Source organism: Sinocyclocheilus anshuiensis, unplaced genomic scaffold, assembly GCF_001515605.1.
Source record: "Sinocyclocheilus anshuiensis isolate Anshui unplaced genomic scaffold, SAMN03320099.WGS_v1.1 scaffold3437, whole genome shotgun sequence".
Lineage (NCBI taxonomy): Eukaryota > Metazoa > Chordata > Actinopteri > Cypriniformes > Cyprinidae > Sinocyclocheilus > Sinocyclocheilus anshuiensis.
This window is the reverse complement of record NW_015556002.1, coordinates 91,861-107,894: the sequence shown is the minus strand read 5'-3', so window position 1 is coordinate 107,894 and position 16,034 is coordinate 91,861. Positions and strand designations below refer to the sequence as shown.

The 16,034-nt window shown below is 40.2% G+C and overlaps 2 protein-coding genes across 2 annotated transcripts in view; one reads left to right on the top strand and one right to left on the bottom strand.

Annotated features, from left to right (window-relative positions):
- The window catches only part of LOC107676127 (40S ribosomal protein S6-like), a 7,371-nt gene extending 4,209 nt beyond the window's left edge, over positions 1-3,162 (bottom strand). The window contains exons 1-3 of the mRNA XM_016470650.1: positions 3,084-3,162; positions 2,468-2,599; positions 1,032-1,242 (exon numbers count right to left, since the gene is read on the bottom strand). Of these exons, the coding sequence (XP_016326136.1) occupies positions 1,032-1,242; positions 2,468-2,599; positions 3,084-3,089 (349 nt within the window). The 5' untranslated portion in view covers positions 3,090-3,162. The remainder of the gene's footprint in view (positions 1-1,031; positions 1,243-2,467; positions 2,600-3,083) is intronic.
- Positions 3,163-6,750: 3,588 nt separating this feature from the next.
- LOC107676126 (E3 ubiquitin-protein ligase TRIM39-like) overlaps positions 6,751-16,034 on the top strand; it is a 16,413-nt gene continuing 7,129 nt past the window's right edge. Inside the window, exons 1-3 of the mRNA XM_016470649.1 lie at positions 6,751-6,815; positions 9,103-9,736; positions 9,850-9,945. Coding sequence (XP_016326135.1) covers positions 9,110-9,736; positions 9,850-9,945 — 723 coding nt within the window. The 5' untranslated portion in view covers positions 6,751-6,815; positions 9,103-9,109. The remainder of the gene's footprint in view (positions 6,816-9,102; positions 9,737-9,849; positions 9,946-16,034) is intronic.

Here is a 16,034-nt window from a genome sequence, read left to right as displayed (position 1 = left end):
ATTTTGGGACACGTCGTAGATTATTGGGAAACCCGCCACAGCAATAATCAACCTCTCCTCCATTTTGCTTGGGAACTAATGTGGTCGGAACCAAAGTTTACAGGACTGCGTTCTCTGGAATCCTCTCAAGCGGTGGACTTCTACGTTCCGATTGGTTGCTGCCAAAGCCCGTCATAGCTCATTACCATCAAGTTGAGCTGATTTCAACTCTCCTCGACACCCTCAACGTCCAAGACGTGCCGCGCCACTGTTCGACACCGGCTCACATTGAAAAAGAATGACTTCCGGCCACTTTGATGCTCTCGACGGCGGCGGTGTGAATGCACGGTTACACGCGTATTTTCATTCTCAACTTTACGTTCATTTATTACATGACCGACGAAGGTATACATGAATAAATACTAAGCGCTTTGCGTGTATGTGACCGTTTAAGCGCGCACCTTGAGCTAAAAGATGACTTTACACGTCCGTGTTCTGTTCCGTCTCTGAGCGCATATCTTCCTGAGGAGCAGCGCAAGTTCTCTTTCACGCTTTTAAAAACATGAATAAATATACTTCTATAAATCAAGCATGCCCCATTTAGCAAAAGTCACGTTACATGATTGTACTGATTTGCACGTGAAATTGGGCTTTTATGGAGGAACGAAAGCGCAGCGCTGGAAAAGGGGGCGGAATGGGGCGCAATAATCATTTTATCTCGATTATTGTATTTTCATAATCGTTGGAGGCCACAATCGAAATCGTTTTTCAATTAACTGCACAGCCCTACTGCCCACTGCTCCAGGTGTGTGTTCACAGTGTGTGTGTGTGTGTTCACTACTGTGTGTGCGCACTTGAATGGGTTAAATGCAGAGCACAAATTCCGAGTATGGGTCACCATACTTTGCCACACGTCACTTCACTTTCAGTAGACTGTAGGCAGTAAGTCTATCCCTCACAGCCTTGTTTACATTTGTATTAAATTCAATGTCAAAGTGGATCCACAGCTGTGTACAATCCCCTATTAAATTTTAACTTCCAGCTATACTCACCCTTCCTGATAATGACCAAGTTGAGAACGCTGAGGTTGGCGTCAACAATGCAGCCGCGGACAGACTTGCGTTTACGCTCACCAGTACGGCGAGGGCGGTAACAGGAGTGACCCTTGCTGAGGAGGAGACGCACACGTCCATGGGTCAGCACACCCTGCTTCATGGGGAAGCCCTGTTTGTCGTTGCCTCCACTGATGCGCACAACATAGCCCTACAACATAAACACAGTTATGCCAATGTTCATGTCAGTTTAAAGAAGTTTTTCAAGTTACAAGTGCAGCACTGTAAACACTGCTGTTGTCAAGTCTACTTAAATCTGGAATACACTACAAGACTTTTGCCCCAAATTGCACTCTGGAGAAGATGGTGCTAGTTGCCAAAAGTCAGAACCAGTTGCAGATTCTGGGCATTCGGAGTTCACCAATTTCACAGAAAATCAAATAGTGTATGAGGAGCACAGAGCTTCAGACTATCATTCCATTTAGTCAGAGGACATCAAACACGTTTGATATTTTGAGATGATATTAAGGCTGGACACTACACAACTTCATTGACATTGTGGCCAGTCTGTAGATCTTGGACAGCCCGAGTCGACGGATTTAACAAAGAGCATGATATAAGACTGAAACTTTGACTAAAAGCCTGAGCAATTCTCTGAACAATGCATTGAAGAAAGTTTGACAGAGCGATGCAATACAACCAGCCACTAATAATATGAACAGGTTGTTATCCGGATAGCAGCTCCACTGTTGCTTTAGGCACCACTGTCCCTCCTTTTAAGCTACTGATCAGCTAAAAAGGACTTGCTGAAGTGCCACAAAAATAAATAAGGCTCACTAGGCAACCAATAGCTTCAGACTGTGATTTCATTCCACTGGATGACTTTAAACAGGTTTCATGTTTTGAATCGATTTTAATTATGGAATACACTACACAACACACTTGTGTCATTGAGTCGTTGCTAGTTTAGAAGTTCAAGCAAGTCTTCAGATTTTGGGCAGTCCAAGTTGACACATTTTACAGTATTGCATAGTATATTAAAGGCACAGATTTTTTTAGTTTCAAGACTACGATTTCATCCAGTTAGAGGATAGCAAGCATGTTTGATATTTTGAGCCGATTTTGGAATACATTGTTCTCATTTGGTATGTTAATTTGTTGCATTTGGAATGACTTGAAAGTGTGAGATCCGTCGTTTAGATGCCTAATTTTCTACTGTAATCAAATTAGCAAGAAAATACCAAGTGTTTATAATCTATTTAAATTTTAAAAGTCCTTTCGTGTATTTCAATCTTTTGTTAAATGTACAGTCTTAAAGGCACTGGTCAAAAGGGAAACTGAACAATCAAGACTTAATATAGTGTCAAGCCATTCTGCTTTACATGAAACATTAATGTGCTGGAAATATACACACGATTCAAGTTGTAATTACTTACCTTCCACTCATCACCCAGAGAGTCTGCAGCCACTTCTGTGGCCATGCGCTTCTCATAGAAGATCCTCAGTTTGCGCTCATCATCCACTTCTATCAGCTTTTGGCAGCCAGTGGCGGGGAACGAGATATTGAGCTAGTTGGACAAGGAAAAAAAGTTCATTAAGTCGTATGCTGTAGTTTGATACAAATTGGCCAAAACTGTTGGGGTCTTAATCTGACACGTTTCTCTGCTAGCTAAACAAGCGCTAATGCTACAGCAGCGGATGAGTTTGACACTCAATACAAGTCTGCTAGAACGTTTCCTAACGTTGTAATTAAAGTTAGGACAATGGCGATTATGCTGACTTATTTCCCTCAGCTCGCATTAATTTTATTTTTCTCTAATGTGTTCACTGCATGTCTATTCCGGGCGCTGCCATGTTGCCGCACTTCCGCCGCTGTCCTCCTGACCTACCAAAATCAACATCCATCCCTCATGCTGTTTGGGCCTAACTCGATTACCAAAAGCTCATCGGATTGTTTTGAGACTGCAAAATGGAACTCAATCGATATTTCCAGCACATTGTGAAATATAAACTTATCATATAGCTTTTTTTTTTTTTTTTTAGTCCTCCTACCTTCATTATGGAGGACTTTCTCGCCTGGAGTCCACCACCGAAAAGAGACCGGATATCCGACTCGTAGTCTCACATAGACTTCCATGTTGTCGCGAGAATACGTTTTGCTGTTTGAAACAGCAGGCGCAAAGTACAGTTGGAGGAAAATATATAGTGTATGTACACTTGAAAACTATAACTACACGACAAAACTATAAATATGCTGATTTTCATTGAGTAAGTAAAAGTAATGCTTTACAATTTAATTATTGTTTTAATCTTGAACTGAATGTTTGACATTTAATACTAAATAATTTTCTTGGGTTACCTTTATCAGGCAAAATACACGTTTTTATATAAATCATCATTGCGTAAATCATCTTTTTTATCGCAAACATAGCACTAAATCTGTACGAGCTAACAGCTCTACCTGTTCCCCTGAAATGTTTAACTTACACGTTTTTTCATTTCCTCTTATATAAACTCATGTTCAGGTTATAGTTTTTTTTATTTCCAGTGTTCAAACGGTTTATGGCATGCAGAGCCGATGCAAAGATATGAGTATACATCAAATATTCACTATTCAACAGCAACCAGAAACAACAATGTAGAGCTAAGACACTTAATACACAAACAGTTCGTTTTTATTTTATTAGTTTTATTTTATATACATTTTGTTTTTCTTTTGTTCTGGTTGATATAGTAAATTCCTGTATTCACCCACTGCATGCACACTGGCTAGTGCAAAAGGCATAATCGTTCATTATATTTGATCGCTTTTGAGGGTATTGATGAACACTTGGATCAACCAGCACTGGACCGTTACGATGTGAATATTGCGCTTCTTTTGTTTCGCATTGACAGTCCTCTATTATTTTTACAACTTTGATAATTTCTGTGTTGTCAGAGCATTTTAGTTTCACAGTCTTGGAAGTGATGATAACCGGTGAGCAGACGGAACAAGGAAAGGAACCTCCTTCATCCCCACTAGAGGGCGACTTGTCACATTTTCCGAAACAGACGTTGTTCTGAAGTTCCAACGTTTCACGGTTTTCATGGAAGATCCTCTGTGAAATAAAAGTACCGTTTTAAATGTACAAAATAAAACGTTCACAAATAGAAACAGCTATAAAACGTTTATGCAATATAAAAACTAACATTGAAATTCTCTGCCCACAGACAGTAGCTACCTGAGAGAAAGTGAGTGAGTGCACTTTTCTTGACGGACCTCGACGTTCTTAAGTTTTCTTAAAGGTCCCATGGCATGAAAATTTCACTTTATGAGGTTTTTTAACATTAATATGAGTTCCCCTAGCCTGCCTATGGTCCCCCAGTGGCTAGAAATGGCGATAGGTGTAAACCGAGCCCTGGGTATCCTGCTTCGCCTTTGAGAAAATGAAAGCTCAGATGGCCCAATCTGGAATCTTCCCTTTATGTCGTCATACGGGGAAAGGTTACCTCCCCTTTCTCTGCTTTGCCCGCCCAGAGAATTTGGCCCGTTGCCCCGCGTCTCTCCTCCTCATTAGCATTTAAAGCTACAGACACAGAAATGGCACGTCCTAAGGAAAGCTCATTGTGGGACTGGCTCGTAGGTGCTGAAATTCTGCACCAAGGCTGAATTTCGGGAAAGAGACTTCAGATACAGTACTAGGGACCACTTAGGCCTATATAAAAGCATCTAAAAAGCAGCATGTCATGGGACCTTTAAATGACGTGACATGTGGCCAAGTATGGTGACCCATACTTGGAATTAGTGCTCTGCATTTAACCCATCCAAAGTGCACACACACAGCAGTGAACACACACACACACCATGAACACACACCCAGAGCAGTGGGTAACTGGCAAAACGTATCTGAAGTCTGATTTTCCACGAAACATGAACTGATTCCACAATCCTTTTGCGTTTGTAGAGGATGGCCTGTGAGCTGAATTCACTGCTGGGTTGGATGGAGATCTTAGCATTGTCCTGCAAAGTTCTTTTGAATTTTCTTGAGTTGCATTTCCCAACATCACCGCACTTCTCAGATATCCAATCCTGCTGCCCCTTTTCGGATCGGGTGGTGAAATTTCACGAGATCCACTTGGGCGATGTGACTCAAACTTTTTAGCCAAACGTGACTAAAAGAAGATTCCGAATACCTGCATTTGTAAGGTAAAAAATCAAATGAAATGAATGGAACGCATGTTCTCAATACGGAGGGTCGCAGAACAAATGCAAGGTCAACAAATGCAAGGTCAGTGCAAGCAGCGTTTGCTTTATCAGGTGTGAAACCAAATGTTACAGACACCAGAGACACAAGACCTGAGATAGGCATATTGCGTTATATTAGTCTTTCTTTCTTTTTTTCAGAGTATAGGGCACTTATTGTCATACATGTTTCGCAAACAATATTAGGCTACCAAAGCACCAATACACACAGTAACATAAATAAAAAATAAAGGTGTTAATGTTAATAATGATAATAATAATAATAAAATGGCAGAATAGATTTTCAAATTAAATCCAGTCTTATACAACAAATGAATGCTCCACAACATAATGCTAATAAATATTCTAGTCTTTTATATGAAGTTTAAAAAAAATATTATTGTGCGTTTTAATTTCAGAATGTATAGATGGTACTCGGTTATACACAAATACAATCAATTTAATTCTTATATATATATTTTTTTTTAATCAGCCCCATTTTAGTTGCTTATGTGACTTTTGGTATCATGTGTAACCACAATATTAGTTGGCTTTTTTATTAATTATTATTTTGGCATCAAAAATCCCCTCATCTGGGCCCTTTTCACGTTTCCAGGGTTTCTCAGAAGCAGAAGGGTTTAAAAATTAAAATATAAAAAAAAAAAAAAATGTTACATTTACATTGTTAATAACTGTGGAAATGCGTCATCACGGTCTGTGAAAAGGGTCCATCTGTTTTAATTCTGTTTCTTTTTCACAATGAAACCTTAATATGAAATATTTTGCATTATGTTCCTAATGTGCTTGTCACCTCTTCTTAAGAAGTGCTGATCTGTGTCAGGGTTGAAAGTGTAGAAGTAGGCCTAAGGCAGTGACAGCTCTCGATTAGTCTGTCACGGCATCAGCACTAATGAAAGACACACTAAAGAGATCAAAGGATCATTTAACATAACAGAACAATAATATGATCACCAATCCACATTATTATGTCTCAGAAGAAGACAGGTGATTGAAAAATGAGTGGGGGCCTTTAGTTTAAATGTTCAGTTTCTCATTGATTTTTAATTGACATACTGTGTTCAAGGTACAAAGTCCCTTTTTATTATTGGCAAAAATCAACCGTTCCAACACAAGTCATCAGGGGCTGTAACTAATGATATTGCCTCTGTCTTTATGAATATGTTATGAATGTAACAATCAAAAAACTCCTGATATTATTTTTTTTTTGTCAGTCATTCTTAGAAGCTAGAAACAAACATTACTTTCTATTTTCATATTTCTTTTGTTTCATCTACAGTGAAATCACACAATTTGCCTGTTCTCATGCTGTCCTGTTCTTATGAGACAGCATGTGTTAGTCGAAAGAAAACATTTAAAAACAGATTAAAAAGAGCCTTAAAAATCTGCACTTGTCTGACTGGTTGGATCAGCAGCCAGGTGTGTGCCTGGCCTGTTGGTATGCGGACATACCTGTTTCCAGGAGGTCTCCACTTCATAGTGAACGTGTCCTATGTGCCACATCCTAAGCGGAACAGAAGAGAAGAGAAAAGGACAGACAAGAGGTTAGTTTTTAAATGAGTATCTATGTAGGTGAATTTGTCTTTTAGATTGTATTTCCAAACACTCATATACCGTATGAGTGTATATGAAGGTGTTCATGTAAGGTTGGGTTCTACTTTATGTAACTGTCCTTTCTGTAGAAATGATGACATGTAATTGACTGAGATCATGAGATTCTAACTATTTTGTAAACACAACATATTTGTATTAATACTATTAATATTTTTGTTTACTTGCTTCTAATAAGAGACATTTGTCAGAAGAAGCCCTAGTGTAATTATAGATTACAAGATATTTCATGAAGCATGTGATTGTACTTTACTGCTAATTTGCCTTTAAGAAGAACTAATTTGTGATGATAAACTAAGAATACGTCAGAGTATTTTCTAGCTCTTGGTTTTTCTGACGGCCTGTTTTCTTAGATCAGTTTTTACATTATGTAAGGGTAAGAAGGCTGCTCCTAGATCAGCTTTGTTGTATCTGTGTAGCTGGTCTTCATTCCAACATTTTAGTTACTAGTTGTATATAACTAGTAATAACTGAAAACTGTTCCCTTTTAATGCCAGTTTTAACGCGTTTAACTCGACTCTATCCGTTAGGCCATGACTGGGGCAGTCATGGCCTAATAGATAGAGAGTCAGTATTGTAACCCGAAGGTTGAGGGTTCGAGTTTCTGGTCCGGCAGGGATTGTAGGTGGGGGGAGTGAATGAACAGTGCTCTCTTCCACCCTCAATATTTATTATATTACCACGACTGAGGTGAGATCCTTGAACAAGGCACCGAACCCCCAACTGCTCCCCGGGCGCTGCAGCAATGTGGCTGCCCACTGCTCCGGGGGGGTGTTCACAGTGTGTGTGTGTTCACTACTGTGTGTGTGTGTTTGTGTGTGTGCACTTGGATGGGTTAAATGCAGAGCACACATTTCAAGTATGGGTCACCATACTTGGCCACACGTCACTTCACTTTCACTCACTTGAAATTATTATATATAGTAAATACACTACTAGTAAATATTTTGGAATAGTTTTTGAATGATGTCTCTTATGCTCACTAAGGCTGTATATTATAAAATATATTTTAAAATGTAATTTATTCCTGTGATGGCAAAGCTGAATTTTCAGCAGCCATTACTTCAATCCTCAGTGTCACATTGATCCTTCAGAAATGTGGTGCTCAAGAAACATTTATTAGTATTAGTAGTAGTAGTGGCAGTAGTATAAATGTTGTTTTAATTGTTTAATATTTGTGACCCTGGACCACAAAAGCAGTCTTAAATCACACGGGTATATTTGTAGCAATAGCCAACAATACATTGTATGGGTCAAAATCATCTATTTTTCTTTTATGGCAAAAATCATTAGGATATTAAGTAAAGATCATGTTCCATGAAGATATTTTGTAAATTTCCTACTGTAAATACATCAAAGCTTAATTTTTGATTAGTAATATGCATGGCTAAGGACTTCATTTGGACAACTTTAAAGGTGATTTTCTCAATATTTAGATTTTTTTGCACCCTCGGATTTCAGATTTTCAAATAGTTGTATCTCGGCCAAATATTGTCCTATCCTAACAAGCCATATATCAATGGAAGGCTTATTTAAACATATAAATCTCAATTAAAAAAAAAATGACCCTTATGACTGGTTTTGTGGTTCTGGGTCACATTTTGTGGAAACCATGATACAATAATATAATTCAAAAGTTTGATGTATTATTATTATTATTAAAAATTATTATTATAATATTTTAAAAAACAGCAAGGACACATTGAACTGTTTAAAAGTGACAGTAAATACATTTATTATGTTACAAAAGATTTGTATTTCAAATAAATGCAGTTAATTTAAACTTTCTATTCATCAAAGATTCCTGAAAAAAATGTGCCAACTTTTCCACAAAAATATTAAGCAGCAAAATATAGTTTTTAATATTGCTAATAATAAGAACGATATTTAATAGCTACAATACTAACTAATATAAATTGAACATCAAATCAGCATATCAGAATGATTTTTAAAGGATCATGTGACACTGAAGACTGGAGTAATGATGCTGTAAATTCTGCTTTGCCATCACAGGAATAAATAACATTTTAAAATATATAAAAATATAAGATATTTTTGATCAAATAACTACAGCCTTGGTGACAATAAGAGACAAAAATCTTAATTATTCCAAATTGTAAAAAAAAATAACATCTATATAGTGGTTATGTGCAACAATGGCTGACGTGTTTGAGTGCACCTGTGTATTTTGTGTTTTTCAATCAGTCTGTTTGCTTTCAGATACACAATGTCATCTCCTGGTGAATTCCTGTCAGAGGAGCAGTTTACCTGTTCTATTTGCTTAGACGTTTTCACCAATCCTGTCTCCATACCCTGCGGCCACAGCTTCTGCTCATCATGCATCACGTCCTACTGGGAGGGTCAGGGAAAAAGCTGCTTCTGTCCTTTGTGCAAGGAAAGCTTCCGCAAGCGTCCTGAGCTCCACATCAATCACACGCTCAAGGAGATCACAGAGCAGTTTAAACGGATGGCGGAGACCACGATGAGCGCACCTAGGAGTGCACCTGCAGATTCACCATCCAACCCTTTTTCTGCAGTGAAACCTGGAGCGCAGAACAGGCCGGTAGAGCTGCCCAGAGGCCTCCTGCCAGAAATGAGGAGCCGCTTTCAAAGAACATCATCCAGTGAGCCTTTGGCATCCCATGATGCTCATTCTCTCCCTCCTGCCAAGACACCTAAGCGAAACTTTAGTGTGAGTGGAACAGGTTCCAATGGGCCACAGTGTCCCAGACATGGGCATAGTTTGGAGCTACTCTGCAAGACTGACCAGACATGCATTTGTATAACATGTGCAGAGAGGGAACATTATGGGCATTCTGTGATAGAGGCCAAGAGAGAGATGAATATTAAGAAGGTTAGTGTACGTATTATGCACGTGAATGAGAAGTAAAATCAATTTAGAACTAAAAGAAAATGTTTATTTATGTATGCGTTGCATCTGTGTTAACAGTTTGTATCTATGCTTAGTCCCAGTTGCGCATCTTGGAAGTGGAGCTACAAGGATTGATCACAGTCAGAGAGAGGAAGATAGAGGAGATCCAAACATCACTTGCAGAAATTCAAGTATGTGCATCTAACATTTTAAAGGAATAGTTCACACTCACATGGTAATTTGTAGCTATTTTATGTTTGGGTTAATTGGTAGCGAATTTGTCTGATTACTGGTAGACCTTCATGCTTACTTTTAAAATTTTAAAAACTTGTACGATTCACATCGTATGAGTTCATACAAAATCACTACCTTGTAAAATAGTTACGTTTTCTCATGAGATTGGGTTGGTAGTTCACCCAAAATTAAAAAAAAATGTTTCATTGTTACTCACTTTCATGTTGTTCTAAACCCATATGCTGTTATTTTGATTGAGGTGCCCAGGGAAGTACACTGCTCTCAGGGAGAGGAGCTTTCCCTGGGCCCACAGGAGGATCTGGTGTGCCAGCCTGTATAGGGGGCGCAAGCGCAGACCCCCCTGCCGGTTAATGTAGGAGACCACCGATGTGTTGTCTGTGAGGACAAGTACATGATGTGCCCTTAGGTCTGGAAGGAAGTGTTTTAGAGCTCGAAACAAGGCCAGCATCTCCAGGCAGTTTATGTGCCACGTGAGATGACAGCCTTCCCACAGACTCTGGGCAGAGTGGCCACTCATGACTGCTCCCCAGCCCGTGAGGGAGGCGTCTGTCGTTAGCGTTATGCGACGACAAAGAGCCCCCAGCACCGGGCCTTGAGACAGGAACCAAGGAACCCGCTTCGCATGATCAAGGTAATGCGTAAGGCACGTAAGCATCGGCGCATGACCTTGATCATGCGAAGCGGGTTCCCCCTCGGGGAAAACCCCTTGGTCCTGAGCCACCACTGCAAGGGTCTCATGTACAGCAGGCCAAAAGGTATCACGTTGGACGCAGCTGCCATCAGACCCAACAGTCTCTGAAACGGTTTGACAGTAAGTGACTGGCTTTCTCTCACTACCTTCATGGCTGTGAGAATCGCTTCGATACAAGCAGGAGACAGCTGTGACAGCATCGTCGTCAAATCCCACACCACGCCCAGATAAGTGGTCCTCTTTAGTGGAGAAAGCAAATTTTTCTTGGCGTTTAGCCGTAACCCCAGCCCTTTCATATGGGCGAGGACGACATCTCCATGCCGAGCCGCCATCTGCTCTGACTGAGCTAGAATCAACCAATCGTCGATGTAATTCAGTATGCGGATGCCCTGGAGTCGCAACGGAGCCAGGGCAGCATCCACACACTTGGTGAAAGTGCGGTGTGAGAGTGACAGGCCGAACGGAAGAACCCGATACTCATATGCTTCACCCCCGAAAGCAAACTTCAGGGACTTATTGTGTTGAGGAAGGATGGATATGTGGAAGTATGCGTCCTTGAGATCTATAGCCACGTTTCCACTGTCGGGCCAAAAGCAGGCACGCTAGTGCGTGCCAGGGCCAGTCGCGTTTCCACTGTCATTTCCGGGGCTTGATCGTGCCTCGTCAGTGCTTCCTCGGGGCCAACGGCCCGGGTTTTTTGCCCGACAAAAACCTTGGGCCAAAGCGGGACAACTGGGGCTAGAGGAGTGGCTATGAACAAAGGCAGAGTTTCTCCGCATCATTTCATAAAGTTAACAGATAACAAACCAGCATCAAAGACTTTTAAAATAAGTTGAGCTCAAATCTCACTTTAAGACAGCAGCGAGTATTTGAAACTTCGATTTGAGATCCAGTGTGGATTATGATCACCATACCATGCAGAAATAGGTATTTATAAGCGATGCAAAAGACTATGCACGCTAGCCATTAACGTTACCATGGTAAACATGGGAAATCAGACGTCAGCTTCTTTATTTAGTAACATATTTTATCTGTCATAAGCTCCGCGTACGTCATAAAAAATATCATAATAATGTTTTTTGTTCGGGAGCTCCCTCTGCTAATCAGGTCGTATTTTTGATGGAAAAAATATAGAAATGACAATTCTTTCTAAATGTGATGTATACTGTGACTACAAATAAACAATAACAGACTCGACTGAATAAGTAGGCTGTGTCCTCTTTCTTTTGTTAAATAACGGTTCATACCGCTTTATTTCTATGTGACTAATTTTCAATCCTGATAAATTAATTCATTATGATCAATGTATCACTTATTATTGTAAAACATAGATGCTTTTGGATTGAAATCTTTAACAAAACATGCAAACAAACGGCTGCTTTTATCATGTTAGTTTTGTGATCGCGCTAGTTCCAGTGACTTTCTGATTAGTTTTCTGATAAATCTTCTCTTTGTTGGTGAAATGATGGGGTTGCGGGACATTGTTCCTGAGAAGTGTGCAAAGGGCGATTTTAGTGAAGCGCAGCGGAGCTTCTGGCCCGACGGTGGAAACACATCGTGATTTTGGGCTCGGTGCTACAGGTCCGAGGCTATTAGCCTCGCCCGGCCCATTTTAATCACTGGCTCGCACTGGCCCGACAGTGGAAAAGCGGCTAATCGTGACAAACCAGTCCTCGGACCTTATTTGAGATACAATCTGTTTGATAGTGAGCATCTCGAACCGAAAGCGTTTGATAGCACAGTTCAGTAGATGCAGATCTATGATCGGACGCAACCACCCATTCTTCATCGGAACGATGAAGTAACGGCTGTAGAAACTGGACTCTCTCGAGAGAGAGTAGGAACACGTTCTATGGCCTCCTTCCTCAAGAGAGTGTCTACTTCTTGTTCCAATACCTGAGCCTGCACGGGGCCCACTAGTGTGGGAATGACCACGAGGTGGAATGAAAAGAGGTGGACAAGAACCGAACTGAATTCTGTAGCCTCTTTCTACAGTCTGCAGGACCCATTGTGAGACATTTGGCAGAAGTTTCCACGCTGCCAGAAAGTCTACTAAGGGAACCAGCCTCTCAAGACTGGCCTCTGGTGTAGCTAGTGGAGCCACTTTGGTGCCCTGAAGTGGATGACCGGCAGGGAACGACCAACCTGACTGCTCTAGCGCCCTCACTTGAGGGGACGAGACTTCCCGTGCTGTACCGTTGCCGGGCGGCAGCTGGGAAGTTTGCTCGTTGGAGCTCACTAAGCCCTGAAGCACCAGGGGTGGCAGTGTAGCTCCCTGAAGGCACTGAGGTGGATCGGGCACCATATACAGAGGTATAGACTTTAGACTTTATTGTCCCCCTTAGGGGAAATTCTTCTTCAGAGCATTCCACAGACAGTGTCACCATGACACAACATCCTGTCATAAGTATTACACATCTAGATGTCAAACCTACATTAACAAAGTCAGCTTTATATCAATGTCTGCATCCTGGCCTATTCAGCGGGGCCTTTTATTCGGGGCCACTATAACAGCAGGAATCAGGCTTTTCCCAAAGCGAGCCCTTCTGCACCTGTACTAAGTCCTGAAGGGATTGGGGTGCGGTACCAATTTAATGGGTGTGTAATGTCCTGCTCAATTGAAGTCGCCATACGCGTAATGGCCCTGTTGTTTAATTTTGTCAAGTTTGATGTGTGAAGACCAATTACAGGGGTTAAAGCAAAAAAAATCCTGAGCCTGAACTTTTTTCCGGGGCTTGGGGGTTGCGGGGGCGGACACATACACAGGGTTATTTGGCAAACAAAAGATTTTCCTTGAAACTAATTAGTAACGTATCTGCCATTGCCATTAGCCCTTGACAGGCTCAGACTACAGATTATGGTGGGATATTTGAAACAGCAATACCAAGAAAGGTTACTCACTACAATACGGTGCAAACACATGTAACATTTAGGATGCTTTTGATATCAAGTTTTGCTGGTTAGCTTTGTCCTTGACAGGGTACAAGATGACCAACAATTTAAAACATTAAATTTCAGAAATTGTTTTGTTCAAAAGAAATAATGGTAAAGACATAGTGGTAAATTAAATACTAGGAAATGAATATAAAATAGGAAATATACAAAGACAGTTTACTACAGAAAACTGCAGTTCAGTTCAAATAACAACAAAAAAACATTAAAATGGTCCAAGAACTGGCAACTTAAACAGGGTTTGTACAGATACTGCAAAATAAAATTCCAGGACTTTCAAGGACTTGCACTTCTTTTTTGGTTTTCAAGGACTAAAATCAGATCTCACTTATTAATCAATTTTGTTATTATCTTTCAAATTCTAATAAAACAAAATGGAACAAATGAAGTGCAGCACATGCAAAGAATGCAATGACTGTGGCAACTTTAACATTTGAAAGGATACTATGGCAAAGTTATTGCTTTCCTTATTCGAACTGATTTTTTTTTTCATGAATATATGATTGACCTGAAGAATGAATGCTATGTCATGCACTTGGAAAATTATTAGCTTTATCACGCTCATAGACACTAGGGGTGTGACAATCAGTGTTGGGCTAGTTACTCAAAGAATGTAATATATTACTCATTACTACTCCTTTCAAAAGTAATATTGTTACTTATTACTTTCTGGCAACAATAATTAGTTTCACTACTAGTAACATTACTCTTCACGCCCCACAGAAGTTGTAACTGTGTATCTTCCACATAAAATTCTTCTAGAATGTTACTAACAACATATTTCTGCCTCATCATTTGACCAAAATCCACATTGGATCGCAGTCAAAAGTTATTACAAACACTCAATAGTGATTGATAGTGACATTCAAGTAGAAGTGTTGTATTAATCTCATTAATTGTCATATGTAGCTTGAAGCTAATTGTAATTTCTCCGTTACCCATATACGATTATATTTAATTGTGTATTTTATCAAAGCACATAAGTTTGTAAGAAACTGATTAATTTTCCAAAAAGATTTTTAATTATAGTAATATAATGTACCACATGCTGACTACTAGTTACTGCAAAAAGTAATATTATTACAGTAACTAAGTTACTAGTAACTAGTTACTGCCCAACACTGGTGACAATACACTTAACTCACAAGGTGAGAGAAAATGCAGATACTTGGTTCACTAGAACAAGACAATGTTTTAATACTTTAAGAAATTTTCAAATGACAAAATATTTGTCTTTTAATCACAAAAAGTAAAACAATGCAGTTGTATTTTGAAATGTTTTAACTAATCTAATGCTTAACTAATGATTGTTTTGCTAATCAAGTAATCTGATTATTTTGAAAAGTGAGTAATCTGATATTTTTTTAGTAATACAAATAGAACTAAGGGGAAAAACAGGCTTTAATATGACTATATTTATATATAAAGTAACGATGAGGAAATAATAATTGGCCACAAATAAAGTATTAAAACCAAGTACATGGTTTTATTAAACAACACTGTTAAAGGGGTCATATTTAGACGTTGCTAAAAATAACATTTTGTTGTGTATTTGGTGTAATGCAATGTGTTTATGTGGTTTAAGGTTCAAAAAACACATTATTTTCCACATACTGTACATTATTGTTTCTCCTCTATGCCCCGCCTTTCTGAAACGCATCGATTTTTACAAAGCTCATCGTTCTGAAAAGCGATGTGTACGCTCATTGGCCAGCTATCCAGTGCATTGTGATTGGCTGAATACCTCAAGCGTGTGACGGAAATGTTACGCCCCTTACCATACTGTGATGCACGACGACACAAAACCAATAAAACCCATGATTGGTCAGCTATCCGGTGTGTTGTGATTGGCCGAATACCTCAAGCGAGAGGCGGAAATGTTACACCCCTTACCATACTGTGATGCCGTGTCCCGGCGCGACGACACAAAACCAATAAAACCCATTACAAACGAGGCATTTGTTGCATCCAGTGGGGATATCATTACTGATTATAATGACCTATACTGTGTTTTTACGCATTGCGTTGCGTATCGCGCCACATAAACATAAAACCATGTCTGCATTTGGAACTGCCCCACTTTATAGAACAGCCTTTGAGCACAGACCCATTGTAGGCTACTCTGCAGGTTCAGGAAACAGTCCTCCATAAAATGCGTCACACAGCGTCACACACTGCGGGCTTGAGTGAGCGGCGGTCGGTAGCCTAGAGTGAGGAACGACCGGAGGGTTAGAGTGAGCAGCAGCCCGCGGGCTAGAGAACGGCGCGGCTGGCGGATTCGGCGAAGGAGCGGCCGGCCGGCTTGTGGCAACCACATTTGACGACCCCGGGCCGGACTCTGCTTCGTCCACAGTGAAAGCCGATCCGGCGATCCACAGCGCG